This window comes from Amphiura filiformis, chromosome 4 (assembly GCF_039555335.1).
Source record: "Amphiura filiformis chromosome 4, Afil_fr2py, whole genome shotgun sequence".
Taxonomy (NCBI): Eukaryota; Metazoa; Echinodermata; class Ophiuroidea; order Amphilepidida; family Amphiuridae; genus Amphiura; species Amphiura filiformis.
Genome location: NC_092631.1, coordinates 10,682,257 through 10,709,926, shown reverse-complemented (window position 1 = coordinate 10,709,926; position 27,670 = coordinate 10,682,257). Strand labels below are relative to the sequence as shown.

General features: G+C 38.1%; 1 protein-coding gene across 2 annotated transcripts; it reads left to right on the top strand.

Annotated features, from left to right (window-relative positions):
• Positions 1–291: 291 nt before the first annotated feature.
• On the top strand, positions 292–26,215 carry LOC140150538 (sorcin-like). 2 transcript variants are annotated; one of them, XM_072172567.1, is made up of 9 exons: positions 292–451; positions 7,044–7,082; positions 8,210–8,279; positions 9,848–9,891; positions 10,621–10,768; positions 13,702–13,815; positions 14,654–14,712; positions 16,998–17,055; positions 22,582–26,215. In XM_072172567.1, exons 1-8 carry the CDS (start codon positions 428–430, stop codon positions 17,022–17,024), a joined length of 525 nt encoding a protein of 174 aa, XP_072028668.1. In that variant the 5' UTR covers positions 292–427; the 3' UTR covers positions 17,025–17,055; positions 22,582–26,215. The 2 variants fall into 2 exon arrangements, with proteins under 2 accessions (XP_072028668.1, XP_072028669.1); XM_072172568.1 differs by lacking the exon at positions 16,998–17,055.
• Positions 26,216–27,670: the final 1,455 nt, after the last annotated feature.

Sequence of the window (27,670 nt, the reverse complement as noted above, 5' to 3'; positions counted from 1 at the left end):
AGCAATGTCAGGTTTTTGTATACAAAATAGATCATGCATTTGGTGTTCATTAGTTTTAAATAAAATAGCCACAAATAAACGTTTTAATGTTATATAATACCACATTTTGTAAATTATTTCTTCAATACAAACTAAAATAATATTTTACTATATATTAATAGGAAATTAAATTAAATATTAAATTGATTTACTAAAGAAAATAAATATCACAATCAGTAATATCTTAAATTTTAGAGCGTCAAGTGATAGTTATAAGTTCAAAACAATCAGGGTTGGGCTTTGGAGATTTTTTTTATCATCGATACATACAAATTCTGCAAGGCATAGAAATCGAAACAGGAATTGGGTTTCAAGAAGGAAGTACTAGGTTCATATTAATTTTAAAAGACTTGTTTTAAACTTTAATTCGTTATCAAAGAAAAGAAGAATGGCTTATCCTCAAGGCGCAGTGGTGAGTAAAACTCTGGGGATATCATACATGTCATACATGTATGCATCATGTGCATTGACATTGTTTGTATGCATAAGATAATATATATTATAGCATACATTATTTATATCACTCATGCATAAATTCTAGACAGTTCATTGGTTGATTACCATTTATCATTTTTACTATCACCCTCTCCGTGTGATAGTCTTTACCATCATGTGCTCTGCCGTGAGTGCGCCTGCGCCAAGCCGCCCGCATGCGCTGACTCTTGACTCGCCGATTTATAGTTATGGGGTGGACCCCAAAATGTGAAGTATATCACGGCAAAACATGGTGTTATGTTGATGAAAAAATGTATTTCTTACCTTAAATAGTATTTTAGTAATAGAATTTATGCATGAGTGATATAAAACAAATATTAACTGTCTTAAATTCGTGTAATGGTCGAAATATAATCACTCGGTGAAAGATGTATTGTTCCATTCCTCTTCTTCTTCTTTCCGTTACTGTGCATAAACCTCCTAGGAGTATACTCGCACAAATGGTGGCACGCTCTCACACATAACAGGCATGAGACTCAAAGGCATAAAAAGATACTATATACAGGTTAAAAAACAGGCTGGAAGGTACTGGCTTAGCTGAAGACGACGTCCTTGACCCTGGTCTTGAAGACGTCGACAGATGGTGAATCAACAACTTGTTGAGATAAGGCGTTCCAAAGGCGGATGGTGTCTGGGAAGAACGTCCCCTTCAGTAAAGTTGTACGAGTGTTTGGTATGGTGAATCTCTTGTTGTTCCCTCTGGTTGGTGTTTTGACAGGTATGAGCTGAGTGTCTGGAATGTCAATGAGCTGGTTTGTGATGCGATACATCATGGTGACCTTGGCAGTGGCTCTGCGATGTTGTAGGGAGTCCCACTTTAACTTCCCAAGCATGGTGGTGACACTACTTTCTCTGGAGTAGTCGCCCATGACATACCGGGCAGCACTGCGCTGGATGGATTCGACCTTGGCTGAATTCCTCTGTGTGTGGGGGTCCCAAACGCAACTGGCATACTCTGCTGTGGGACGAACAATAGTGTTGTAGCAGGTGGTCTTGATGTCTCGAGGGCACTTGCTCAGGTTGCGACGGAGGAAGCCAAGGGATCTCATTCCTTCTTGGTGATGTTGTCGACATGTTTGTTCCAAGACAACTTGTTGGTGAGCTCGACACCTAGATACTTGGCTGATGGGACTGCCTCTAGTGGATGGCCATGAATGGAGTATGTTGAGATGATGGGATTGCGGCGTTTAGTGATGTGGAGTACCTGGCATTTACCTGGGTGAAATTCCATCAACCATTTCCGTTCCCAGTCCTGCAGTGCGTTCAGGTCCCGTTGGAGTTGGGAGGAATCATCGATGTTATTGATGACCCTGTATACTACACTGTCGTCGGCAAACAATCTGACCTGGGAGTCTTCAGAAATGCAGTCCGGCAGGTCATTAATGTAGGCCAGGAATAGTAATGGCCCAAGCACTGATCCCTGGGGAACTCCGGATGATACAGGAGCTTGATCTGAGGATTCCCCATCCAGGACTACACGCTGAATTCTACCATGAAGAAAGTTTCCGATCCAGGTGAGAAGGCTACCATGAATGCCGTAATATTTGAGCTTGTGGAGCAGATTTAAGGTGAGGAACTTTGTCAAATGCTTTTGAAAAGTCGAGAAGTATGAGGTCTGTTTGCAATCCACTGTCCAAATTGTGTGCAATGTCGCCCACAGTGATGATTAACTGGGATTCACAGGAGCGTGCTTTTATGCGAAATCCATGCTGGAAATCAGTCAAGATATTACATGACTCAAGATGACGCATCACTGAGCTGTGGATGATGTGTTCAAGTAATTTGCAGCAGATGACAGTGAGTGATATGGGGCGGTAGTTTGAAGGTTTGTTCCTATCCCCCTTCTTAAAGATAGGTGCGACTGTGGCTGACTTCCAAATGTCTGGTACGGTGCCCGAGTCAACAGAGGCTTGGTAGAGGATGGTGAGTATAGGTCCAAGACTGTCTGCGAGTTCTTTGAGAAGGCGAGCAGGGATGTTGTCCGCCCAGAAGCTTTGTATGGGTTGAGCTTCTTAAGGAGCTTAATCACCCGTTGACTGAAACCTGAATGTGCGGTATTTGGGGAACGGACTGGGACCGAGATCAGGTAAGCTGTCGGGATCTTCATCCTTGTTGAACACTGAGCAGAACTGGTTGTTCAGGATATTAGCTTTGTCAATGCTACCAGTGTAGGTGGCACCTAGTGGACCTCGAAGAGGAGCAACGCCGGTGGTGTCACAGCGTTTGCTAGAGATATGACTCCAGAACCGCTTAGGGTTGGACTTGAGGTCAGGACATATGATGTTATTGACATATGAGTCATATGCCTCCTTACATGCTTTCTGCATGCGTTTCTTGAGTTTGCTGTACTTGGCCCACATGCGCTTTTTCTTCTGGCGTCGACAGGAACGGGCTTTATTGTAGGCTCGTTGTTTCTGCCTACTCAGTTGCTTGATTTTACGATTAGCCCAGGGCTGGTTGAAGCGGGAGGAAGTCATTTTAGATGGAACTAAGTCAAGTATTTGCAGAAGGCGAGACTCGATGGTAGACCACATCTCGCTGACAGGGGAAGTTGAGTCATACTTGTCGACAAATTCTTCCATCATGTCGTTACCTGCACTGTGAATGACGTCCATGTCGGCTTTGTCACAGAGAAATATACTCAGGTTCAATAGCTTGCGAAGTTTAGGTTTGATGTCAGTATTAACAAACACAATTTCATGATCGCTTATGCCTGGAATTGGTTGGCATTTATTGACGCACGATGGACGGTTTGTGAGGAACAAATCAAGTGTATTGTCTAGTCTAGTAGGGAAGGTGACAACTTGATCAAGCCCAGTTTCAGTCATGGTGGTGATGAAGTTGTTGCTGATGCTCTGTGGGTATTGATGGCCTACAACAGTGAAGCTGTTCCAATCAATATCTGGTAAGTTAAAGTCACCACCCAGCCACATGACTGATTTCTTGTGTTGATTGGCAATGTTACGTATGGTGTTACATAGGCAGTCCATGTATTCGTGGATGTCATTTGTCTTTGGCGGGCGATAAGCGGCACCGACTATGAGAGACTCTCCAATACATGTCTTTTGCCGTTCGTTGTTCAAGATGATTTTGACAAACAAGGCCTCACAATCCGTGGCTGAGAGGAGAAGTTTTGCGTCCAAGCTTGAGGCCACAGCAATAATGATACCACCACGGCCACAGCTATCAGGTCTGTCCTTCCGGAAGACTTCATAACCCAAGCCAGTAGGGAATATCTCATGGTTTGATACATTAGAATTTAACCATGTTTCGGTAAGGATGACAATGCCGGGTTTGGCAGTATCTAAAATGTTCCAAAATTCAACTACCTTGCCTTTGATACTTTGGCAATTGATGATAAGAACTCCCAAGTTCACAGGATGTGCACTTCTGAGCACATGGGGCCGGGGGTTTGGCTCATTTGGTGAAGAGCAAGCTAGGGGTTGACCAATAGGGCTTGTTAAGCCAGAACTGTCAGAGTGCTTGCTCGATTCATTACAAGAGGAATCGCGTCGATGTAAGTTGATTCAAAGAAGCTTGATGTGAAATGTGGTATACCACAGGCAGGACAATGCCATGACACATTTGGGTTGTACAAGGTGTTAAATACAGGAGTAGTGATGTGTACACAGTTTTTATGAAACCATACGTCACAGTCATCGCATGCCACAGCAGGTGTTTTTCCATTTGACTCTTGCGATTACAAATACCACATGGATATTTGGGCTTATATGGCATACTGGATCAGACTGTTTATTGATGAAGCTCATAAAATGACAAAGGGCGGATGCTAGTAAAATGTTTGGTGGAAAAACAAGATGGCCGCCGCAGTAAACAATTTCCATAGTTACAATACACATACATGGCAAAGGTGAGTATTACCCATAATAATGCCAATATAACAGAAAAAGATGTATAATCAGTCAATATATGTAACAAGGAACAATTCAGGATTGAGATTGAACATGGATGGCTACAGGAAAGTTTGATACTACTTGCGTGATTTCGACCATTCACCAAGTGTTGTTGTGCATGAAGGCTGCTGAATTCAACTCCAGTCAGTGCTGATATGCAATGGCCAATGTGGAGGTAGAAACCAAGTCCCAAAATGAAGCGAAATTCTTGCAGAAAGGTGAAACGGGCTTCCATAGAGGGTAACAATAGTGAGGAAGGCGTGATCCAGATAAAAAGAGAGCAACAATTTAGTAAAAAGCCAAGAAAATGGACAGAAAATGCAGAGCTCCAAGAGAGACACGTCTGCACTGCATGAGAGCAAACCACCAATTCCACCATTCCACTCGCCGTTCCGGCTCGTGGAATGGAACAATCCATCTTTCACCTTGTGATTATATTTCGACCATCACACTCATAGACAGTTAATATTTGTATACTATCATGTATTCACTCGGTCGGTCATCCGGGAACATTGTCCCCTTCGTCCCCTTTGCACAAGCGCTCGCATAGCAACCAGCTCGAGAAAGGGGAACTGCACATGCGCTGCACATGCGCACACTGGTTTTACAAGGCTATTTCCCCTTTGTGACGTCAGCCCGACCAAGAGATATAGGTGAATTCAAATTTGCCATCAAACTGCATCATTTATATATCAAATTAAAGCCCTTGAGTAAACAAAGCCAAAACTGAAAACCTTTTTTCATAGCACTTTCCGTAGCAAAGTTACATCTTGTCAAAGATTGACTTTCATCAAAAAGATTCAGCTAGCAAAATTCCCCAAAACGGCATTTCGGGGTGTTTCTAGATCTTAGTCTCATTATGATAGCAGCTTTTTTAATGGAACTGCTATCAAAATCCTCTAAAATTCCATGTGCGATTGTCTTATCACCATAAAAAATCATATATTTGGGTCAAGTATAGAAAACATATTTATGTAGGTTTCCTTCTTGACCAGTTGTTTTAAATTTCTATGTAAATATGCATTGACATTGTCGGCTGAATTTGGCTGACTAGCAAATGTGTTAACTAAGGTTTGCCTGGCATACCTACTATGTAGCTTAGTTTTAGGTATACATATGATGTATACCGCCGTTCTTCCCTTCTGGATTGAAGTGAGGCCCATTGTAGGTTCTGGAGTAATGCTGTTACACTCTCAGTACGCTGGTACACATTCTGTACAAATCTATACTGGCAGCTCTCCTCTGGATGGCTGATGGTAGTTTGATGATGGGGATTCCACACAGTGGAGCAATATTTCAGATGGGGCCTGACAAGGGAGATGTATGCCTTTTCTTTTAATTTTGGGTGGCAGTGTTTCAGATTCCTCTTGATGAGTCCTAGCATCCGGTTGGCTTTGAGGGTGATGTTTGAGATGTGAGTCTTCCAGGATAGCTTAGATGTGATGGAATCACCAATGTTGTGGCCAAAACCTTTGGCCTTCAGCTGGGTGGATGATCTAGGGTCATGATCCGAGGTCAATCGATGAGGAAGTTGCTTGATGACCTAATCTCAACCATCTGACAGATTCATGCCCCTGCTCCTATTGAGAGACGGTTGTTTGGCTCATACCCACACTGCTTCTTTGACCCCCTGTTTAAACCAACGGGGTTTATGATCCAAGATAACAATGTCTTCAATGTCAAAACTGTGACCGCTGCTCTCAAGATATTTGTAGACCGTTGAATCGTTGCCAGTTGAACTGGCGTGTCACTGTCTACTCTATGTTGGGACATGCAACTCTGCAGGAGTTGGCCGGTTTCTCCAATGTAAAGTTCTTGACACTCCTGATCTTCAGCGCACCTGACAATGTAAACTATACCACTAATATTTAATGCGGCCCTTTGGCTGCTTGTCCTCTGGGTGCACTAGCAAATCTTGCCGCATGGTATTGGCTGGCTTAAAGTGTGTTGTGATGCCGTTATCTTGGATTGTGAACCAAGCAGTGTGGGTACGAGTGAATCTGTCTCATGGTTGGGATCGGTTCATCAAGCAACTTCCTCATTGATTGACCTCGGATGGCCAGAGATCATCCACCCACTCTGAAGGCCAAAGGTTTTGGCTGCAACGTCGATGATGTGATTCCACCTAACCAAAGTGATTTTTTTTCTGGTTGACAAGATTCAATTTTATACAATTTGAAGTTAAGACTACCATATTGATTTATGATATAGTATGGTATAGTCCTGACCTAGCTGTTCCCAGCAACTCAAGGAAATCAGGGAAAATGAAAATCCATTTTCAAAACAGGAAAACCGTTTGTTTACCATTCATTCAGTTTGATATTTAATAGCTGTTATTAGTGTTAATATCTTTTGGAATTTGAATTGCCCTGGCATCCCAATCGATACTTGTGCTGAAATGCATGTGAAGCACACAACAATTTTCACTTTTACTGCTTGGAGGGGGCACAGAATCGATACTGAATTGACCAATTCCACACTCGGGGGCATGTACCCTCCCCAAGCTACACATCCGTACAGCCTTCTTCTTATCTCCTCCATTAGAGTTGACTTAATTGATTAAATGATTGCATCATTTTATTTTGACACGTACAGGACCCTCTCTGGCCATGGTTTTCTGCTGTTGCAGGTCAGGTAAGTGTGCCAGTATATTTGTTGTATCATGTTGTACAGTAAATTGAATGGTGATACTAAACAACTTAAGACCTCACAAAAAAGTAGCACTGTTATATAGGCACATAACTATATTGTATTGATTTTATTTGGTCTTTGAAAACATGATGAGAAAGACAATAAAATTACAGTAATTTTGACACCTCATTTGTTACAACTGACTGTCTGACAGAGTTTAGTGTGGTCTCAGTGTAAGTTTGAAGGTAATAAGTGCCCAGTTTTATTTTTGCAGTTACTTGTATTGATTTGAGATAATGAAAAGTTTGTACATAACAATTAATGCTTGTGTTTAATAACCACTGATTACTGTATTTTGCATCTTCTGAATTTGGGATTTTTTCCTTTAAAGACTGCTGTCTTGTTAATATTGAATGAAATTGGGCAAATGGGATATAAAAACTGGCATCAACAAACCAGTTTTGCATTTTTCTTTCCTTCTTTTAAGATCTTTGGGTTAATAGTTCTGTAACTTCAAATTTACAATGGCTGAGTTACGTTTTATGAGATCTTTAGAACATTTTTTCCTATTCATCCTGTTAACTAGTATCCTTCTCCTAGTTTGAGCCCTGACTTACTAATTTACAGAATCTATTGAAATGCTCCCATTTAGCAAACTCTCTCTCTCTCTGTTCACGTACCGGTAGTAAACACGTAGGTGTGATCTGCATGAGAACATGATCAGCAGCAAATCCTTGTTGTATTTATGTACATCAAAAAGATGCACTTGCCACATTTGTCTCTGTTTACATAGTTGCTAGGAATAAACACCAGACGCATCTCAAGTTGTGGTTACTTTAAATCATCCCCCAAGCCATGTGGTTAGGAATGTTCTCTCATTGTTAATGCTGGTTGACTGATGATACATACCTATATACATGTAGATCTAAGTAGCATGTCTTTGTAAGCAACCATCAACAAAGGACTCAGTCTTTGTAAGCAACCATCAACAAAAGTAAACAAAGACTAGTTCTGAGGAACTCTTTTTTCCCTCCTGAGGGTATGTGCTGGGAGTGAGATAAAACATGTACAAAAAATAGCACACAGACAAACAAATGCTTTATGTACCATATTATCACTTTCTTTTACAGGACCAGCAGATTGAAGCATCTGAACTACAAACGGCTCTTACACAGTCTGGCATCAATGGAAATTATCAACGTGAGTAACTGCCAGTGCCCTGGCCTGGTACAAGTATTGAATACCTGAATACAACAATGACCCAAGTCCATATTATGGCAAATTGAGTTTGTCATGGAAAAATGTTGCTTTCAATCTGGATGTACTTCAGAGTGGGAAAGCTCAAGTCCATGTGTTTGTATGGGGTGAACCATGTGATTGAACCGATAACCCAAGTTCATGTGCATGTATATATGGGTGTCGGCACTTGGTTTGGTGGTGAGTGAGGGTGTGCATAGGTGCTGGGTATGTGTGTGAGATTAGGCCTGTACTGGGGAAATAGAATGTGATTCAAGAAATTACCAAGTTCATGTAATTCAATTAACAGCGACACAAGTCCATCAAATAAAATGACCCCCACACAATAATGTGAATGTACTCTTATTCGCATGCAAGTCTTACCCTTGTGACCAAAGTTATGTAACTGAAAAAACCCAAAGAATGAAGTTTTTTGAGTTAAATTCTCAATATCACCTGTCATAGACTTAGGGTCATTTTTGTATTCATGCATTCAATATTATATAGGCCACGAAAATTAAATTGTTTGTTTGCCCTTTCATGAAAAAAATCAGAAAGGTTGGTAGGTCGATTTAAAAAAACAAAAAATTTTTTGATATGATGTAAACAACAGATGTTTAAGTCCCACATTTGTTTCAAAAACAAAACACAAACAAAGAAAAATGAGAACAGTCATGGAAACATAGTCATGAGGTATCATTTGCCAAAGTTTGGGTTTCAAAACGCTCAAAAATATCTTAGAAAAGTATAAATTATCTTTTTAATGATTTTTAAGGTTATAAAAGGAAAAAAAAAAATAAAAACGTGACCCAAGATTTTAGTGATTTTTCCGTCGGTCGGTCGGGAAAGGGCAAACAAACCATTTTTTTTTTCTTGGCCTTATGAATCAGTATTTCTTTACAAATTATCAAATTATTCAATCATGTTTCCCTTAAAAAACAGAAAAATCATGGGTTTGTAAAAACCCAGCTGACAATGTAATTCTGGATGCATCCGTTTTCACAAGTATGTGCAACAACTCATTTCAGGACAAAATAAAATGTTTTGCCAAGCCCTTTATAAGCATTAGTCCTCACATATACATGCGCAACATCTAGCATGTGCGTATACATGTAGTACATTGTGCAAAATGATACATGCTGGACAGTTAGCAAGAATTTGGTAAAACATTGTATAAAATTGTATATTCATACGTAGTGGTATAAATTAAATTAGAAGAATTGACTGGACTGGATTTAGATCCAGTTTGGGACAACCTACTCATACCCAAGACCACCAGGGGGACGAGGACAACACCTTTGACGTCATCTTGTTCTAGTGTGACGTCATCGAAGGTTGTCAACAAGCCATAAATCATCAGAGCCATAACATCCGGCTGAGGACGCAGTTGGTACTGTGAAAGCGCTCCCGGTAAGCGATCAAATTTTAAGTAGTGTTGAAGTCAAAAAATTCTTCTAATTTTAATTGTAATTTGTTATCTTAAAATCTAACAGTACCCATTAATGACATCCCTTTTGTTTTTATGATTTCAGCTTTCAGTTTGGAGACATGTCGTATTATGATAGCTATGCTGGATGTATCCTTGATTTGTGTGTTAAAGCACCATTTACTTATCTAGTGAACTTACCAAATGTTGTCCTATCAAGACTGCAAGCAAGCCTGCACTAGCAGGTGGGCTGGCTGTACTCACTCACTGATATGTTGCCTTAATTGATAACCATCTCTTTCATTTTATTGCGACCTTTCATACTAGCCACTTTACAGAATTCACTGTCGTAGTGCATATTAGAATATGACCGTTGCTAGGTCAACTGGATCACGCTTTTTGTTACGAACCACAGATGAAAATGATCACAACACAAAGCCTATGGCATATCAACATTTGGAACAGGTGTATGAGCCCAGGCTTGGAGCAGTAACCAGTGGTTATTAACGTGCACTATGACAGCCAATACACCACTCTCAATCAATCACTCTCTGAGTTCAAAGTTCTCAATGGTGCCCTCCCACAAGGGACTAAACACGGCCCAATTGGCTTCCAGGTTATCATTAATGATGCAGTACAGACCAAAAATGCAAGCATCAACTGTTGGAAGTACGTGGATGACCTGACACTTGTTGAAAATCATCCGTATTCCCAACCAAGCAAGCTTCAAGATACACTGGACGAGTTCACTGAGTATGTTAAAAGAAATCCTCTATTCTTGAGAATCAATACCACAGGTTAGTTTGTAATGAGTATTGTAGAGAATGCCTGCATTATCGTTGCACATAGCAGAATTTCCTTAACATGATGCAATAACAGAGGGATCGTTCAGGCTCGATGGGTTTCCCCGAGTTTAAAGAATTATGGGCTGCGTTGAATTCATGGAAGCAGACTTTCATGAGATTCGATGCAGATCACTCGGGGACAGTAGAACCACATGAATTGCATCAAGCCGTTGCAAGCTTTGGTAAGTCTTTGTTTTATACCAAAGAGATTGAACCTGAAGAGTACTAACTCAGAATTGCACTACACTCGTAATGCTGTGGTAAATTTACCATGATGGTGTGTCAGGCACAGAGACCAAAATAGTATATCTCCAGCATTGATGGGTGAAAAAACGATATCAAATGATAATTTGTGTCTTCAAGCTTGGTGTGTGACTGTGCATGTGTAGAGGGGCGTAGCAAGGTTAACGTTGATGACGTCCACGGGCCCTGAGGGTTCAGGGGCCCCCGAGCAAGAGCAAAAATGAAATGAGAGCTGCTAAAGGAGATTTTAAAAGGGCCCTGCACTGCTCCTTGTCCATGGGCCCCCGAGGCTCTTGCACGTGTAGTACTTAGAATTCCTTGCACGATGCAAACAAGCATTAACTTTAAATCAAAGAATCTGGAGGTACACTATTTCACCTTCATGAGCAACACACAAACATGACAGAGTCAATACTCCTTGGGTCTAATCTCTTTAGTAGATACCAGGGTTTACTTTAACGCACAAAACATGTGTATTTACGTGTTCAGACACTTTGCGGACCCCTTCAAATCCAAAGTCAAACGCGTACAAAATCTTGAAAATGTATGTGTTCAAATATTGCAAGATTTGAATAGGGAAATACCCGATATTGTGCATTTATATATGGCTTTTGGCATTTATTTAGGACCTACTCCCAATGTGCAGGGCCCATCACATTTTGTCAGCATCGATCCATGCATGTTTTAGTAATTGCGAGTTTCAAGACTTATATAGTGTCAGTGGACCTGTGTAGCATTTGAAATTTTGCAAATTGAGTTCAGGTCCTTTTTTCTGTTTAAAGCAATGATTTCAATAGTGCAAAAAATGATACACCAAATGGCTTCAATTGGACCTTCATTCTCTCTCAGGGGGGAACATCCTCCTCAGACACCCTCCTGCATAGTGGATAAACAAGTGGTCATTTTCGCTTCTGTTTTCGACATTTACCAATTTAGGCCCTATGTTCATGATGTTTAACACAATTTATAGGCCTACAATAATAGGGAAAACATGCCTAACGAAAGGCTTCATGGACCGTCATTTCACAAATTTTCGGCTTTTTCAACTGTTCAATCTTACATTTTACACAGTAATAGTGCCAAAATAGTCCACCAATCACTTCAATTAGGTCTTCATTTTGCACAATTTTCCAAGTTCTGAGGGGGGACATCCCCCTGCGTAGTGGATAAACAAATGGCCACTTTCACTTCTGCTTTTGACATTTGCCAATTTATGTTTAACACAATTTATAGGCCTACCATAATGGAGAAAACTTGCCGACTGTCCACGAGAGGCTTTGTGGACTGCTCATTTGACAATTTTTTGGATTTTTTAGACTAAAAAATTGTACACATTAATAGTGCCAAAATGGTCCACCAAATCGCTTAAATTAGGTCTTCATTTTGCAAAAGTTTCTTACTTCTCAGTGGAAATTTTTTACATTATATTATTTTCTTCTAAAATTGGACCCCCCTTCTGACTGGTCTAGATCCGCCACTGCTCCAAAACAAACACATTGTTAAAAATGTCTTCAAAATAATATTATAAAAATACCTTTTGGGCAATGTTTTGGACCCCTTCAGAAGAAAAATTCACAATTGAAAGGGTCCAAAAAATTTGAAAATACTCCTTCAACAAAATGCTTAAAGAAAACCCTGGTAGATACCTTATTTTGACTAGACATAATTTGACTTGTTCTGTTGTTTATATGAAACATGCATCAAAATTCATGCATTAACCCTAACCCCCTGTTAGGGTTAATTGAGCCTATACTGAGTTTCGATAGTGGTAACCTAACCCTAACCCCCTCAGGGCTTTTTCGCGATGGGAAGGGAAAGAAGGAAGGAATAAAGAGAGAAAAGAAAGAAAGAACTTGTTTGCTCTGGGTGGGATTCGAACCCGAGACCCCTCGCATGCCAAGCACTGGGTCGGCGACACCTTGCCACAGGTCTTGGGCTTCGCTGGCCAGCGAAACCGTGCCTATATATCACTTATAACGAGCTTTGCTCTCTTTTGGTTTTCCTACCAATGAACTGTTTTGTATATTTATCATGTTATGTATTTTCGGTGAAATAAATTGAAAAATTGAAAATTAGGCACCAGAAACAAATATGTTCGATCTTTGGATCGACCGTCGATGCTGCTTCGATGTGATGCGATCAAGCAAAATCAGTCGGAACTCGGAAATATTGATTTTGAGCCAAACAAAGGAAATATTTCCTTTTGTTTCCTCTTGTTTTGGAAACTCTTTAATTGCTCATATCTTTGGATGGGTTGTTCAATTTCAGTTGAGTTTTCTACAAAATGTAGCTTCGTAAATGTATTTTACTATCCTATAAGAAATTGAAAATTCAATATTTCCGAGTTTCGACTGATTTTGCTTGATCGCATCACACATTGGTTAAGACAGGACAAATTATTATTTATAGAGTCCTGGTGATTCATACATGTAGGCCTACGAGTTAAAATGTTTTACAATTATTATAAAGTTAGTATAGAAAACACAAAATATGGCTTGATCTACTAGTACACATAAAATATGGCAGGATCTAAGAAGTTTTGCTAGACAGCATACATATCAGCACTGACATGCATGACTAATAATACTGTTCAAACATGACTTGACATATTGGGTCCAGATGTGCATTTATACTGATACTATGTATTATAGCAAGAAGAAAAGTTTAATTTACCATCTCAGAATATGGTAGCTTCAAGCAGTGAAAATATTGGAAGTTATTGTTGTAGAAATGTATTTTTGAAACTAATTAGAATTGTCTTTTTTTCTAGCTCCAAACATACATGTAGATTAGGTCAGTAAGCTTATGCAGTTTGTCAAACTGTTTTGTCCAATTAACGTCTGGTTCAACCATTTTGTGATTTTCTGTTTAGGGTACAACCTTTCACCTGGTGCCCTGACTGTTCTTGTCAAGCGATATGAGAAAGGAGGCAGGATTGCCTTTGATGATTTTGTTGCTTGTGTGGTGCGCCTGAGAGCATTAACATGTAAGTTGTCAAGTCACCAACATATCAGTGTGAATTCTTATGGATTAATCTAACACTACAAGATTCCTATTGGGCCTGTCTGCACATGTACACCATCGCCAAGGTATTTGCTGGTACTGTGCAGTACCAGTGTAGTACCAGTGCAGTACCACTGCTGGTGGGTCCTGTGCAGTAACAGCATTGGTACTATGTAGGTACTTCTTGTGCACCAAGAATAAGAATCTTGTAGTGTAATGACAATGACCTTTGTGTCTGAGATCAGTAACAAGTAAATCAAGGTAGTCAAGTCATAAACATATCAATGTGACTTCATGTGGATCAATCTTACTGGCATTGACTGCTGCATCTGAGCTAGAGTATCATTAAGGAAGTAGTCAAGTCAGTGTGACTTCATATGGACTAACAACCAACAAATTTGAAATAACACAGACCGACAGCAGATCCAGTTTGATAAATGTTCAAAATCTGTGGTCGGGACGGATCAAGGAATATGTATCGACGGGTCGGGTTGTGTTGGGATGAGTTATAGCCAAGTTTTAACGGGCCGGGGTTCTTTCGGTTCCTGTTCAGATCAGCAAAAAATAATATTCTAAGTATTAAATAAACAATACAAAAGTGCAGATGTTTCTTCATCAGCCCTCCAATCAGCTAACATTTAGAATAATTTTCTCACCCAGTATTGGCTTTCAGACTCAGTGGTTTGCACAAGTAAACTGGGACAGTTAGCAGTGACTTCTTTTATAGAATATAATATTACTCATGAAGTTGACAACATCAGTGGCCTGTTCACTGTTATTCAAATTAATGTTTCTTTTATTTTTGTGCTTTCTTCTTTCAGCTGTTTTTCAAGGTAGAGATACACAGAGGAATGGGTTTGCAAATTTCCAATATGATGATGTAAGTAGGCATTATATATGTGACATTATGTGACCCACTCAGACCAAAATTGGGGCGATCCTGACTTTTAGACCACCCGAGCTCTAAAAGGTTAAAATGACTAATTTATCAAATTAAACTTTTGCAAGTTTCTTAAACTGTACAAGCATACCTTTTATTCCATTGGACAAGCTTTATTTTGTTCCAAAATTCATGTTTTTGTGTCTATTTTTGACGTGAAAGAGTTTGATGCAAAACCGGTGATACCATCTCCGAAGCTTTCGCGTAGCACGAGCGCATGATGTACACACGTTTTGCCGGTAATATACGCCAGCGAATCATGCATTTTCAAGCGCGTTTGACATCTTTTTACTGCGTGACACAGTTCTGCATTTATTCAAGATGGCGCATTTCTCAAAAAATGTGATGTATTTTTCTTAGAAAATGCTTATATTTCTCAAACTTTCTGCAACTTTTCACTCATTTGATCATCTTTTAATGTGTTGGAAGTGATGCTAATTTGATAAGTACGTTCCATGCTATTTTGATTATTTTAAAACTATTTTTCAAGACAAAAACTCCCTAGAAAAATGGCCATTTTCACTTGTTTTCAAAATCTTGTTTTGACCTTGTTTTTTACCCCATAATTTTCCTCATTATCGAAGCCCTGCTCTCCTTCCAATACATTAAACCTCCAGTCCAAAGTGTTTGGCAACTTTTTAACCATGATGCAAAGTAAAGTAGGTGAAGGGGAAACGCATCCTGCACAAGAACAAATAAACACAATGGGGAACGATTGCTCGCTACAAGAGGAAACTGAATATATTTAATAAGAAAGAATGAACAGTTTACCAACCCAATTAAACATGACAACAAATAAACACAAATCCCGACCGGCACACAACCCAACAAAAGCAAGGGAATGTGCCGGCATGGGAATCAAACCCACGACCTTCTGATCTCTAGACGGACGCCTTATCCATTAGGCTACCAGCTCCCACTGATAAATGGTGGTTAAAGCTGGGTCTAATGTTCTAGCAGTCGTGGTATACAATACACACAAACAAATATTACGCAAGTACACAAGTGAAGGAGATCATTACATGATGCAAAACTAAACCTTGATGCAAAAGTAAAAATTTAGTCCTTAATTAGCGAGGGTGGTCTAAAAGTCAGGATCACCAAAATTGGGAATGGGAAAATTTAGTTATTACCAATTTTAACTTTCTCAGTAATTATGCCGCTGCTGTTGAAATCCCACATCCTTGGTATACTTGAATGCAAAGTTAAGAACTTCTATACCATTATTAACCCTGATGTGGCTGTGTCGTCAGTGAGCATATCATTGGGCGCAGCTTCAAATCGCTAGAGTTCGCTCTAAGCACTGGCATACACATACATGTGCTTGAAGATGCCGCATAGATGTGCAGGCGAAACAGCTGCATCAATGAGTTGACGTCACTGGCAAATCGGGGTGAAAATGGTATAATATGTTAATTTTGTATGTTTTTATTGTATTTTTGCCTTTATTATTGCTTATGTCTCAATTGTTGCTGACTTAAATCTGATTGGTTTAGATCATGTCACCATATGGTCAAAATATTCATGGTTATATCAGAAAGATAGGAGCAGAGAACAGCTTCTCTACCAGGAGATCAAAAACTTCTTTTTTTTTTAACGAACAAATTTCACGAAAACTTTCTTTGCCTTAAAAGCAATTCATAAAACTTTTCATCTGAATAATGCTTATTTGAACTTAATGCAAAATGGAGCATTGCAGCAAGGGATCAAAATGGTGCTGAACTAAACTGCTATAACTATTATAAAAAAAATCCATGGGCTTCGGAAAGAGTGGTCACTCTAGCAACATCATTATTTGTGATTTTAATAAAATGTTGACATTTACAATGCTTTTCACATGTATCAAAGCGCTTTAAATTGATTCTGCTGTTGTTAATATGTCAGCTGCCATACAATGCCCAAGGCATGCTCATACCTTTGGGCAGTGCTGAATGGACAATATTCATTACAGTTCCCCATTTCACCCCTGGGGAAAGAGGCAAGTGCGGTAAAATGCCTAATTGAAGTGCACAACACAATGGCGCCACCGGGGCTCAAACTTGCAATTTGAGCCGTACCGCCACAATTTTGATGATAAGTGATTTTGTTTTTCAGAGTGAACTTATATATAGATATATTTTAAGTTGTAGTTCTTTCATCTTTTTGTTTGTGCAAGGCAGATAATCTCAAGTGACACAATCTCATACTTGATATTTTCTATTTGTTTTATTCCTCTCATCTTACAGTTTATCCGTTGTGTGATGTCCATATAGCACCCACCTGCCGACCCATATTATACAACATGTATGTCTGTCAGTTATAAATTTTTGAAGAGACATTTTTATACACAACTTGCACATTTCTCTGCGGCTGTAAAGGAACATCAAATCTGTAGTATTAGTTTGGGAGTAACTTAAGAATAGTGATTATAAACCCAACCATAACCTGTTAAATTAAACCTAACCTCGTAAACCTAACCTTACAGGTGGCACAGGTATTCTAGAAACTTAATTGTCCAATTTTAAGAGAAATCTGGGCATTAAGCCTTTCTCCCTCCCACAGGCATTTCCCATCAGTATCCCCTGATCATGTAGTAAAAAGGAAATACGTACACAAAATATATATTTTTGAAATCAAATTCACTTTTCCCTAGGATAAAAAACCCTTCGTACTTGTGCCTTTACTGATATTAGCAACAAGTCTAAACAACAAATACTGTATAGTGTCATGAGTGTGTAATATCCCCCCTTTACATGCACACACACCCCTACACACCCCCCCACACCCCTAGTGGCACAGTGCAACACTAGTTTTATCATGTTATTTTGACAAAGAAGAATACACAAAGGGATGTGCAAGATGTCTATTGCCTGTCCAAAACGTCTTTCTTTTTTTTTGTTTTTGATATTCATTATTTTTATTTTTATCTTCTCTTTTCGTCACCTAGTCATCCAGTGTTGAAACATGCTGCTTTAATTGTATCACATTCAGACAAGCAATCTTTGATAAGGGAAATTTGTATAATGTGCTTTGATTAACACAGTAGATGAGAACATTCAAACCATTGTCATAATCTTGATGTGGCCTTTACAACATGCATCACAGTCAGGCTCTTAACTAGCCACCCGACCACTTGTCATTTTGGAAGAGCAGTTTGCTCCTTTGGACAGGCAGACGTAATACCTGTGACATAAGCTAAATTCTAAAAATAATGTTTGAATAAATTCTGTAAAATTCAAAACAAGACTAATAAGTCAATAGCTCTTTGAACTGACTGAGCCCCAAAAGGTGCAGAGGTCTCCTGGTTTATGTTTTCAGGGTCATTTAGACAGGCAGATGGGCACTTAAAACAACCTCTGGGACAAACAACATAAATATATGATATCTGCTCAAAGTGTTGGGTTGTTTTTTGTTTAACTTTGTATATATATTTTTGTTGTTTGTCCCTGAGGAAGGGCAGTTTATCTGCTCAAAATGTTGGTTGTTTTTTTGTTGTTTAATTTTATCTACTATCCCTGTGGTTTTGGATTTTTACTAGTGCAGCAACAGTGTACACCATCATGGTTTACACACTGCATTAGTTTTTATTTTGTCTTTGTCTTATGCCCCACACCAAGTTGGTATACCTGGCTCGAAATCTATCTACTTTTATTGTGTTTGCACTTTGTTTGCAAATTTTTACCACCAGCGTAAAGCACTGGAGCCCTGTCCACCTGCTTGAGCACTGCGCATACCCATTAACCTATAGATGAGTTGACTTCTGACGTCAATGCCTGGCAGTATGCGCACGAATCATCACAATTTCCATTGTTTTTTGCCTGACAGTATGTGCGTGCATCATATTTTGTACAGGGCTCATGTTTTTAAAACTCTCACCACATCACAATAAGACTATTGAACAGTATAGTGGTTGCATGGGGTTCACTCAAGCATACAGATATACCAGTCCCTTGCCTTTGTTGTCAACTCATCTATACTAAATCCTTTAGCATCTACTCCCCCATTCCAGAAAAATACAGCACTATTTTTTGGGGATTAAAAAAATATTATCAAGTTCTGTCAAATGAAACATAGCTCAATCCTAATAATTCATTTAGTCCTAACTGGAGATAAAAGAAAAAGTTCAATATTTTACTAATTTCTTGAAAAAAGAGCCAAAAACATGCAGTTTCAACATGTTTTCTGACAATCGAGTCACAAAAATCAAAGACTTGGAACAAGTCTGAGCATTCAACATCTTGAGTATATGCCAAAATTTTGCTCTAATTTGTGACACAATCTGGTCCATGGGGGCCAAAGGCGGCAAACTGAGATAAAGGCAAAAATATGGAGTAAAAAACAATTTTTCATGTATTTCATTGTTCAGAACTTAATAACCAAGTATGTTAGACCTGAAGGTGTTTTCATTATATTCTAGTGTAATGTTTGTATAAGGTAATAATTATAGTAAATCAATTTTCAAAAATGCCTCCTTTGGCCCCCATGGAACAGATTGTGTCACATTTTCACTTTTTTGTGTTACTTTAATTAAATGGTTGCTTATAAGAAAGAAACATGTCTTTTCCAAAAATTAGAATGCATAAACTGAAATAAGTCTTTTGGCTTGATTGTTACAGCATACGAAAAACTCCCTAAAATGCATGTTTTTGGCCCTTATCTTCAAAAATTGGCCAAATATTAAAATTTGACTTTTATTGCTAGTTAGAACCAACTAAAGGATTAGGATTTAGCTATGTTTCATTTAGCAAAACAGGATAATATTTTTTAATCCCAAAAAATTAGTTCTGTATTTTTCTGGAATAGGTAGTACATCTGTTCATGTATTTGAATTATGCTTGAAGTGATGACTGAAAAACTTACTGTTCATATTGTGTCGTACTCATGAAAATATTCGCGAGTGACTTTGGTCGACTTCCTATTGGTGTGCATGTTTAAGGCATGCTGTTATGCAGGGTCACGCTTTGATGTTCTAAAAATTTGTGATCAACAATACATGTGGTCAAAAGTTTGGAAAAGACTGGGCAGTCGCCATTCCACAGAGTCTCGGAAAATTCTGACACTCTTTTAACACATAAGTTTCCCAGTAATCAATCTGGACATTGGCCGACTACATTAACCACACCAAAGGCTATTTAAATGCTCCTGGAGGCACTTGTCTCCCTTTTCCGTTTGTGTCACATATATTTTTAAGTTACAGAATGTTACTGAGAATACCTGCTGTTGCCTACTCACTAACCCTTATCAAACACTAATACTAACCTAACACACACCATAACCTGATGCTATGATCAGCACCAATCTAGTAGGCCTTGTTACATTACAGATTGATATCAATGTTCAGGCCTATTCAGTGATTTGCTCCTTCAGAAAATTGTAAAAATTAAAATTCAGGTTGTTGCACCTTTGTTAGTACCATAGATGTGCTAACATAGCCTGCTAGTTATTAAGCTGAAAGCTGTGTATTGAAGACAACATAGGACATTTGACATGAAACTGTAAAACTGTAAGCAGATAAATTAGCTTTGTGTATTTGAACAGGCTTATGCTGTTTTTCTCTTCTTTCTGGATAAATGTCTCATTTCAAAAATACCTAATGACAATTACAATGACTAATCCTTCACTTCCAATTTATATAAAATTTTATTTTTTTTACAATTTCACTGGGATCACTGAATGGGCTTGCTTGGTGATATATCAGCTATAAAGTAGGCAATTGTGGATTCATGCATATTTTTGCTTCATTCTACACTCACAAACAAAGAGGACAATTGTTGCACCAAAAAGGTCTATATTTGAAGCATAGTAACAAAAGCCTCATAATTCCTGCCTATTTGTTGTTGATCAATCTATAGAACATTAGACAGCAGTAATCCTGAGATACAGGCTGAACTTGATAAATGTGACCATCCTCCACAACTGAGCCTGCATGTCGCCAGTGCCACTATTGAGATATGCTCCATTGAACTTAACAATAAACAATAGGAAACAAAGAATTTATTGACTGTTTTATTGATTTTTCACTACTTAAATGTCAAGTACTATAGACATGATATACATCATTTTAAAGCTAATTTCAAGCAGAATATTTTAGTTGAATATCTCAAAAATGATGATTGGCGACTTCAGGGCTCAGTTGTGCTGGATGGTCACAAATGTGATGCGATCAAGCAAAATGAGTCGGACGTCGGGAATATTGATTTTGAGATATAACCAATAATAGTATTAAATTTTCTTTATATCTTATTATTCTGAGCATATTATGATGCAGTTTTCAGCAAAATATAGCTCTGAAAATGGCTCATCTAATGAGATTGAAAACTGAATTTAAATTTTGATCGACATCAGACTCATTTTGCTTGATCGCATCACAAGTATGCTTTGATCAGTACCATGTAGGTGGGAATTGTTAGGTTTTTAGTCCTACGCTGAAAGGTAACCCACTTGAAAAGTGATATACTGTAAAAACTCGATAGTTAGCATATGTATTGAGCGTTTTTAAAACATGCAAACATGAAGAGCCCCATTCACAAAAGTGTAAAGGGTTTTGAGCAAATCATCGATACACATAGTTATATACGAACAAGTAAACCTGCAAATTTGTGTCTCAACCCCATTAGCTCAGTTGGAAAAGCACCAGGCTTTGGTACAATTTCATGTTTTCTATTGCGCTCGATAGTAAGCACATATGCTAACTATCAAGTTTTTACAGTAGTTGATCAATGTATTCTATATATAATTTTGTGTGTAACATAAATCAGATGGCACATGGGATATGAATTAATTATTCTTGTTACTTTTGGTGAGAAGTTACAAGAATATCTCCAAATAAAAAAAAATATAGATGATAATCTGCAATGTTATAATTTTATATATTTTATACTGATCAAGTTATAACATTGCTAATATGCTTGGTCTAATGTATGCTGACACATGTTTGCAGCAGTATTGTTGCCGTGTCTAATTTACATGTATGCTGATACATATTTGCAGTGTCATTGTTGCATTTCATTGCTTGCAGTACCATTACATTGTATTCTACAAAACCACTTAAACCATCAATAATTTACATGAGCACTGATATAACAGATAACAGTGGGGTAACTTGGAATTTGTTCAGCAGTGCCAAGACTAAGTCCATAGTAAAACTAACTGTTGGGGGTTCAACTTCAGAGACATTAGTTTAGGCAGCAAACTTGATCTTGAAGGTTTATGAATTATGATGGCATGCGCTGTGTGTCATGCCACAAGTCCCTTAAAGTTGACCAAATACAGAGTGAATTGTAAATCTTCAAAGATTGCCATGTAATATATTCCTGCGGCAAAAACTAAGAAAAAAAGTATGCATAAGTACATTATACAAACTTATCACTTGTATTATACCTGCTGCATAGATACCACTATGAAAGATCCACAGGGAAAGCTTAAGGAGAGGAGAACATTTTAATCAGGGGTAACTTCTGTCCTTTCTCTGATGAATCTGAGAATATAAACAGTTGGCTTTTGTATTTCAGGAGCAATCTACTGATCACCAGATCTTTTCACAATGCTCTTTACAGTGACACCATATAGGGGTAATTTATTATGTAGATTGTCAAATTATCCAACTCTTTTCAGAAGCACGATTTCTTCATTACCAAGCGGCAGCCTCTTATTGATCATATATATCTTCAAATTGCACATCTCAAAATATAAAAATTTTCATGTTACATCTTTTGTTGTTCTTATCTCCACCCACCACATATCTCTGGAAACTTCTGCTTTAGACAAATAAAATGTATTTGAATACTTCACTTACTTACTGATGATATTGTGTTTGCTTTTTAATTTCAGTTCATCAAGTGTGTCATGTGCCTGTAGGTGCCATTAACCACCTGACTTGACCATATATGCATTCAGGGGATGGATGGCTGGGCAGCATGCTGTGGCATCATATTGGTAGCAAACTCATTTGCAATTCTTTTTGTACTGCTTCACATTAAACCAATTAAAACTTCATTTCATAGAATCTATGGTATAGGGGTATTGGTTTAGGTGCATTAGAGATGATAGTTTTGTAATATTGTGTCAAAACAGGGGTTCAATTTCATTGTGGTTTGCAGAACCAGATCTGGGTGAATATAAAGTTAAAATGTCTTGTTATTTGCAACATGTCCCATATACCAAAAAACCTGAAGTTTCACGGTCATAAATTTGTTAGGTTATAATAATAATAATATTTATTTCAATTGCCATAAATTACAAACATGAAAAAACATTAAAAGCAATTTAAATGACAATCCAGGAAAGAAGAAATAGACTAAACAGTCCAAGCACAGTGTGTTCTTCTTTCCTGATTATATTAAAGTACAAACATATAATAATAATAATATAGATACAAGATACGCATTAATTAAACCAGACACATTTGTAGAAAAAAAAAAAAAAAAAAAAAAAAAAATGAGTGAAACACTCTATGACATAACTTATGCACACAGGATGTATCAACAGTGCACAAGATAGGCAGCAAAAAAAAATTAAACACGCGTGAACAAAGTTATTGCCTTAGAGTGGGCCTACATGTAACTCAAATTATACAGCTAAATTTCCTAAATTTAAACAAAATGATAACTGGCAAAAAGATTTCAAAAAAAAAAAAAGAGTAAACATGCATATGAAAAACAATTAAATGAAGAGTACTGTTTACTAAAACACAGTGGCAGATGTAGGAGCTTCATGCCTTGTACTGCATCAATGCCTGTAATGGATATTCAACACAGTTTAAAAGTTGCAATCCCAGGATAATAATTTCCTGCAGCTGCACTTTTGCTGAGATAAGTGATGGCGATTGTTGGCTAAGAGCTTTGGCCCAGGGGGGACCCACCCTCTCCAGCTGCAGTACTATTTATACATCTGGTCTGTTTGCCACATTGTCTACCTTACAGTAAGGGCTCATATTGAAATACCCTACCATGCTTTCACACAGAAAGAAGGCAGGATTCCCCTCGCTAAGCGCGTGCCTCAGGAAAGCTCGGTCATAAAACGGATGGATATGCATCAGTGATACGCCCTGCCTTTTGAAGTGGTCTGGTGACAAGGATTATAATAAAAGTTTAATCAAAGACTGGCAATTTTATTGATTGTTGAACTAATTGAACTAATCGGCTCATCGCACAACCCAGGAAAGCGCCCTCCTATTTTAAGTGGCTAATTGCAGTGTTATAATCACACAGGATTTTAACAAAAGAAGGCTAGCACAGGAAAGCTGCAGGATGGCGCACACCTTCCTGTGTAAGGAATTGCAATATGAGCCCTAAAGTTGCCTGATGAGAATCTTTGCAAGAATCTATTTACGGCATAGCACACACTGAATTTGAGCCCTTGTTTCATATGTCACAATATTTTATACTCAGAAGTTACCAGGAAAAAAAGTTGAATTCTTAAATAAAATCATACAAAAGGTGGCATTCCTGTTACAACAAGCAGTGTTGCAGCATGATACTGGGAATCAAAATGTTATTCTTTTGTCTGCAAGATTTTTTTCTTCTATTTTTGGCCTCATTTGTTGGGATAGTTAGTACTTTATCCAGAATTTACTCAATTAGATACTACTGTAATTAATTCTCTGGACAGGTAGCTTTCATCAACATGTTTTAGGAATAACTTTGTTTATAATTTGTAATTCCAAATGTTTCCAAAGTAAAATGTTGAAATATTTGTTATTTTTTTCAATATGTTCTGTAAATATTATTTTCATATAATTTCCCTTATGTGAAAGGGTTAAAGTAGAAGTATTTCTTTATTATTCAATTTTTGTTTGTGTTTCCAATTTGATCAATTTCATAAATAGTTTTGAGAACATAAAAATCTAGTGCAATTAATTTCATACTAAGTAATAGTGTGGATAATTTTTACAAATTATTTTATGATTCCGCAGCTGGAAGGTCTGAAAGTCTCAGTTTAATTCAAATATACCATATACCTGATGATAATGGCATGCATGATTTATCAAGGGTAGTTACATTACAAATCAAAAACGTCAAAAACCATATAATTCACTGCTAGTTCACCGAGTTGGCGAAAATGGAAATCTTGTTTTAATAGATATCACATGGTTTGGGAGAACAAAGTTGATGAGCATTACCCTTAGGTATGCCCTCAGCCATCATGTCCTTCATTCTATTATTGAACCTCTCATTTACTCTCTTGCTTAGTAGTGTGTTTATTGCCCATATATACAAGAGTACTTAGATTGCAATTGAAGCAAATGTTAAGAACAAGTCATAGTAGATTATAACAAAACCAACTCATGTGAATGGTAAATTTTATAAAACCTACTCTGTAAATTAAAGTTAGTATTAAACTGTTGATGTGGAATTACTATTTATGATGGCTACAGTATCACATTTCACCTGAGATGCATCATCAGGCCGGATGGTCTGGTGCTGAACTGTTGACCCTTGACACAGTTGGAGGACAAGGATGTTTTAAGTGCTCAACTAAGAACATCAGGCAAGAGGAAACTTCTCTCAAGCGAGGAGGGGACTTGCCAAAACCTGTCCATGGCCTACGACGAAGCCATCAAAAATTTCCCCAGTGACTCTCCTGTAATGTCACTCGAACTGTGTCATAGGTCAACAGTTCAGCGCCAGATCATTTGGCCCGATAATGCGTCTCAGATGTAGCCATCGTAAATCGTATGTCCAGATGAACGGTTTTAATTTGTCTATCTACCTGTATGATTCAGAATAATCACAGATCTACGCTGTAATTATCTTAATATTGTAAGTCATAGTCTGTATTTTATTTTTGATGATACTTGAAATTTGTGAATTTTAATAACTAATATAAAACATTTTAAGATATGTAGAGAAATTTGGAAATTGAAACAAAACTGGAAATGTGTCTAATAACTTGGAAATGTTGAACATTGGTTCTGCCAGAGCGCCATTGGTCCACCTGTGGTCCATAATTTACATCAAATTCCATCAAAATATGTCCAACATGGATAGCTTATAGGGGTACAACCTGTTAGATGGGCAATGCATAAGTCTGACATGCTGCTTGTCAGAACATACACATGTCCTTTACCAATTTAATAAGGGGGATATCGGTCTGCATTTTGCTTTTGTTTGGAGCACTTGTCAGAGAAAAAGATGGACATATTATATGAATAAAGCACCTCTACCCTACCTTGAATCTATACCTAGTCCATATGCTTCATCGAGGCAGTAAAGAAAAGTCAAATTTTGTGATTTTCTCAAAAGCTACACATTTTTGCAGGTATCTATTATGCTAATTGAATTTCTTGCATCATTACCTTTCTGAAAATGTATACTTTTATATACTTATCATTATTACATTTAGAGGTACAATAAAAAATCTAAATTACTGACTCGAGGAAGGTATATGGAGTATAGGGGCATCTATGACTAGCAGCATGTTGGACATCGGTTTACAGTACTGTTAAATGTATGACAATTTTTTTTATAACAAACTGGTTGATCATGTTCTTAATGTTATCATGGAATCACGCTGCAGAGCAACACCAACTTTATCATCATAATGTTTGTCAATTGAGTGACTACATGTAGATGTATATTTATAATCATGAAATTAATTGAATTATACACGATTAAAATCAATTGAAATTAAAAAAAGTTTGTGTAAGAGAAATGTCTTTGTTATAATACCTTATAATGGAAAGAGACAGACAATTGCTAGTGCTATTTTCCCCTCATATTTTCAACTTTTTCCCTTAATCTTTTACATGTGTAACAAGAAACAATGCATTGAGTAATGGTCTCTTAGTTTTAAAAGCAGCTATTTTAACTATTTGGCAGCTTTTAGAATGTGTGATTCGTCATTCGATATGAGCCCAGTCATGCATGAAAGCACTTGTTGCAGTAGCGTAGCCAGCGGGAGGGGGGGGGGACATATAATGACAGAATAAAGTGCCCCTCTGACCAAAAATGAAAGAGGAACTCTGGAGGGCAAAGGAAAAGAAAAAGGACAATGAGCACCTTTTTTTTATTTATCAAAATGCACCCTGATCATGGGCCAAAATAGTGTGAAATACAGAATTTTTGCGCGCACGCGCACATCATCCCAATAAAGCCTTTTTTGGAAACTCGAAAACATGTAGTCTATCTAAAAAACAAAAATTGCAGGATACAAATGCAATTATTATACCCGCATGCGAAGCATGAACGGGTATATTGCCATTCTATGGTTTCTTCTCCTTCTTCTCCTTTTCCTCCTCCATCAAACACATCATTCTGTCAAGGCTAGCGCTAAAACTACAAGGGCCACAGGGCCCATATGTGGCACACTTATGGGCCCTACCCCGTAGATTTATCCTTTGCTCATCTTGGCCCCAGAGGTCAAAGGTCACGGGCCACAGGGGACCAAATGTAAAAATACAAAGCATGCCGTCTCTCATCAAATGAAGCAGCCTCATGGCCCTGAGTTGGTACAATAATAGCCCCAGGGGTACTCTATACAAGTATACATGCGCCCCACATGTCATATATTATGGGCCCCAGGGCCCCAAATGTTAAAATAAGTGGCAACAGATTGACAGGGATAGCGCTAAAACTACAAGGGCACCAAGGCCCATATGTGGTACACTTATGGGCCCTACCCGTAGATTTATCATTTGCACATCTTGGCCCCAGAGGTCAAAGGTCACGGGCCCCAGGGGCCCAAATGTAAAAATAAAAAGCATGCTGTTTCTCATTAAATGAAGCAGCCCCAGGGCCCTGAGTTGGTTCACTGATAGATCCAGTGGTACTCTATATATACAAGTAGGCCTATACATAAGCCCCACATGTTATATATTATGGGCCCCAGGGCCCCAAATGTTAAAATAAGGGGCAACAGATTGACAAGGCTAGCTATAAAACTACAAGGGCACTAGAGCTCATATGTGGCACATGTATGG